Source organism: Lipotes vexillifer, unplaced genomic scaffold (genome assembly GCF_000442215.2).
Source record: "Lipotes vexillifer unplaced genomic scaffold, Lipotes_vexillifer_v1.1 scaffold248, whole genome shotgun sequence".
Lineage (NCBI taxonomy): Eukaryota > Metazoa > Chordata > Mammalia > Artiodactyla > Lipotidae > Lipotes > Lipotes vexillifer.
Genome location: NW_006777568.1, coordinates 139,058 through 142,515, shown reverse-complemented (window position 1 = coordinate 142,515; position 3,458 = coordinate 139,058). Strand labels below are relative to the sequence as shown.

The following is a 3,458-nucleotide window of genomic DNA, read 5'->3' as shown; positions in this document are numbered from 1 at the left end:
CGCCCCCCCCCCCCCCCCGCGGTGCTGACGGCGCATCTCATTAGAGCCCTGCCGTTGGCCACACCTCCGTGCAGCCCAGGGGCAGGCGCAGTGCATGGGGTCTGTCACACCACGGCCGTGGACCTGCCGTTGGCGACGGTGTCCCTCAGGTCAGGGTTCAGTGGCACTGGTGTCCGGAGCCCTGGTGTCTGCCCGTCCGACCGGAGCTTTCCGAGCTGGATCTTGTCCCGGTGGAGCACGGTGACAGGGACAGAGGAGCACATGTCTGGAGTAGCCAGAGTGCTTGCCCTCTACCTGCCAGTCCTCCCGTTCAGAGGCAGGGGCTGAGGCAGGAGGGCCTGGGGCAGGGGCCGGGGTGACCAAGCCCCCAGCGAGTCTCGAGAATGTCTATGGGCCACAGTGCTGCTGTGGCCCCCAGGTCTGACCCACAGTCATGTTCCGATGTGCCGGCGGGCATGCAACACACGTACAGGTGGCCCCTCTTGGGACCAGAGGCATCTGAGTAACTACAAGGAACTCTCCGTGCAGCTTAGATGAGCGTTTGAGGGCAGATAACCTTGGAGAAGGTTCTTCTATGAACCGTTTTCATCCTGGCCAAGAGAGCTCTGGGAGTGCAGATCAACCCCACCCACCCGGCCAATGCAACTGTTGCGTGTTGAGCAAAGCCATTTTAATAATCAAAACAGATCAAATTACCCAAAGTGAAATTCACAGACAAGAAATACTTTAATTAAATATTGTGTAAAATGAACATTTTTATACAGTTAAATATCTGAAAAAATGTACAGATAAAACAATCTTATTGTAGGGTTTTTAACAGTAAAATCTACCATTTAGTGGAGCGCTCAGTTTTGAGACGATGAAGCCATGAGGGCGACTAATTCATCTAAAACACAAACCAAGTGCAGGGACAAGGAGACTTGCGAATGTCCTTAACGTGTACACGTGAGCTCATTTTTAGGTCAAACCCTTACTTATACAAAATAAAACGGAGGCAACTGAGTTCCAAAGTGACTCCTCAGGCTGGTCACAGGGCCAGAGTGTGACCCGCTAACCCCTGGGGACATTCTGATTCTTTGATTTAGTCCCTTGAATGGACACTTTCTTAAGTCCTGCATTGTTTTGTTTTGGTTTCTGTCAAGAAAATTTTTTAAAGTCCCTCCTTTTTGTTTTAGATTTGATTTCTGCTGCAGTTTGCAAACCATTTGCTGTGCTGTGTCTGCAAAGGGAAAAAAGAAACGACCTTCTTGGTCTCACCGCAGGTTTGGCACTAACAGGTACAGTGTCTGAAGGAGGTCATTATCCAGTTTAAAAAGTACAGACAGTGCTGCTGGGTTCTGACCACAGAAACGTATTGTTAAAAAGGAATTTTAAACGAGGGGTGATTGTGGGTCCCCTGAAACCTCTCTGAATCGGAGGTGGGCTTGGGAGGACACAGCAGAACCAGATGCAGAAAGGAGCGACACAGGGGTCTCCGGGCTTGTGCGTGTGTGTGTTTTACACCGTAAATCTCCAAATGAAATACTGATTAACAACTGTGGGGTAAGCCTGTGATCAAATAGCACAAAGGTTCTTTAAAGAAGTCCACTTTTAAGGCATCAGAGAAGTTAATGTGGCAAACATTTTCATTAAAACATCAGAAGTAAATTTTATTTTCAACTTTAGGCCTCTGAATTTTTCCAGTAAACACAGTTCAGCTATGTGGCAAAGTCATGGGTGGCAGCTAAAATGACTTTTTACATTCTACAAAAAAAATAAAAGGAGGACACAGCCCCAAACGGTGTCGCCTCTTCGTGGCCGCTCCACATGCACGGAATCTACGAGGGTTTGTCACAGCGGGTGGCACCGTTTTGTTGTGACTATACAACGAACTTTTTTTTTCTTCAAAAGTATTTGTTCAGATAACTTAAAAATAATATAAAAATAAACAATGAATTTGACTTTTCCTCAAAAAAAAACAAAAAAGGACGGAAAGTCTAAACAAACAATAGCAAATTTTGGAAGTACAAATGAAATGCAAGGATGTTGGTTCACTGAACGAAACAGATCAAACAGTTCTTGGCTTTAATGCTCTTCCCAGCATCACACCACCAGGCCATGATCAGAAACCAACGCAGACAAGAAAAAGGAACCGAAAATGGTGGGAAAAGCAGTGTACAAAATTTCAAAGATAAATACAATATTTATAATTGATATGTTACAAAACAAAGTCCCTTAGCAACAGCAAGTGTTCATGGAAAAGTAAGTAAGTGTTGAATGGAGACCGTTTTATTCCTTATAAGACGCATAAGGAATAAAACTCGTTTTTTTTCCCTAAATATTTAAGTGGATCTGAAAAAAATTCAAGACAAGTGTATAAATATTTAGCTACGACTTTGGCAAAATCACAAAAGTCTACAATTTTATAACCACATACAAAACACATCAGGGAAAAAGGATCTAGAAGTCAAAAGGACAATTTCTGGTACAAGAAACATGGACCTCACAGTAGCCTAAGAATGCAGTCGTATACAGTGCTAGCAAAGGTTGAAAAGAATGTCGCAGATCACACTTGCTTAACAGGAAGCTCTAGCAGTGGGGGAATATTTTAACCAACAGACAGTAGCATTTTCTTTTTCCTCTGTCAGTGTGCTTGTTGAAGGCAAGAGAATTCAATATCAAAGTTACAATTTCTAACTACAATAAGTTACAAAGCTCCGTTTCATTAAGATGAAGTTAAGCAACGATAAACCCTCCCTCCCCCCCCTGCCACCCCAATTCTCCTACTCATATAGTCTTCCTTTCTTCCAGTTTGATGGCTCAGACCTCCTTGGCCCCCTTTTGTCACCACAAAAAAATATTTCACATTATAGAGATACACAACCATTGTGAATCTAAGTATGAGTACAGGAAAATGTTTGGAGGCGTTTTTCATCAGTGTTTCATGATCATCAAAATGGTGCATTCACAAAGTTTCTCCCAACACATAGCAAGTACTAGACATAGCCAAGACGGAGTCAGAAACTTTATACAAAATAGGCATCGCTTTGTTCTCCTTATTCTTCAGGACTGAGAAATGTGAAAATATGAGAAAAGTTCAGTCAATAAAATGGAATTGTTCACGAAGAAGTACGTCGTTTGTGCGCTGATTCTTAATAGTTTAAATAAAATCTTTAAACAAAGTCTTTTTGTAGCATTTCAACCGCTGCTGACGTACTGAAGACACGGTCTCCATCAGCACCTCTTACGTACTAACGTGTCCCCTGAAGTCCGTCCTTGGATGCTGGGCGCGGCGGGAGGTAACAAGCGCCCCTCACATTGGCGGGACTACCAGCCCAGACATAGCTGAAAGAGAGAGGGGGCAGGTCAGGGGCACCTCTCACCGGGGTGGGGGGGCTGGGGGGGGGGGGCGGTGCGCGCCCCCCCCCCTGCCGATGCAGGGGACACGGGTTCGTGCCCCGGTCCGGGAAGATCCCACA

The 3,458-nt window shown here is 45.1% G+C and overlaps 1 protein-coding gene across 4 annotated transcripts in view; it reads right to left on the bottom strand.

The window, feature by feature from the left end:
• Window positions 1–1,802: 1,802 nt before the first annotated feature.
• The window catches only part of EBF3 (EBF transcription factor 3), a 119,338-nt gene continuing 117,682 nt past the window's right edge, over window positions 1,803–3,458 (bottom strand). For 3 of the 4 annotated variants that reach the window (XM_007451174.1, XM_007451175.1, XM_007451177.1), the window contains one exon: window positions 3,293–3,324. In XM_007451174.1, the coding sequence (XP_007451236.1) occupies window positions 3,293–3,324 (32 nt within the window). Of the gene's footprint in view, window positions 3,325–3,458 lie in introns of all 4 variants that reach the window. The other variant, XM_007451176.1, reaches the window with a different exon arrangement.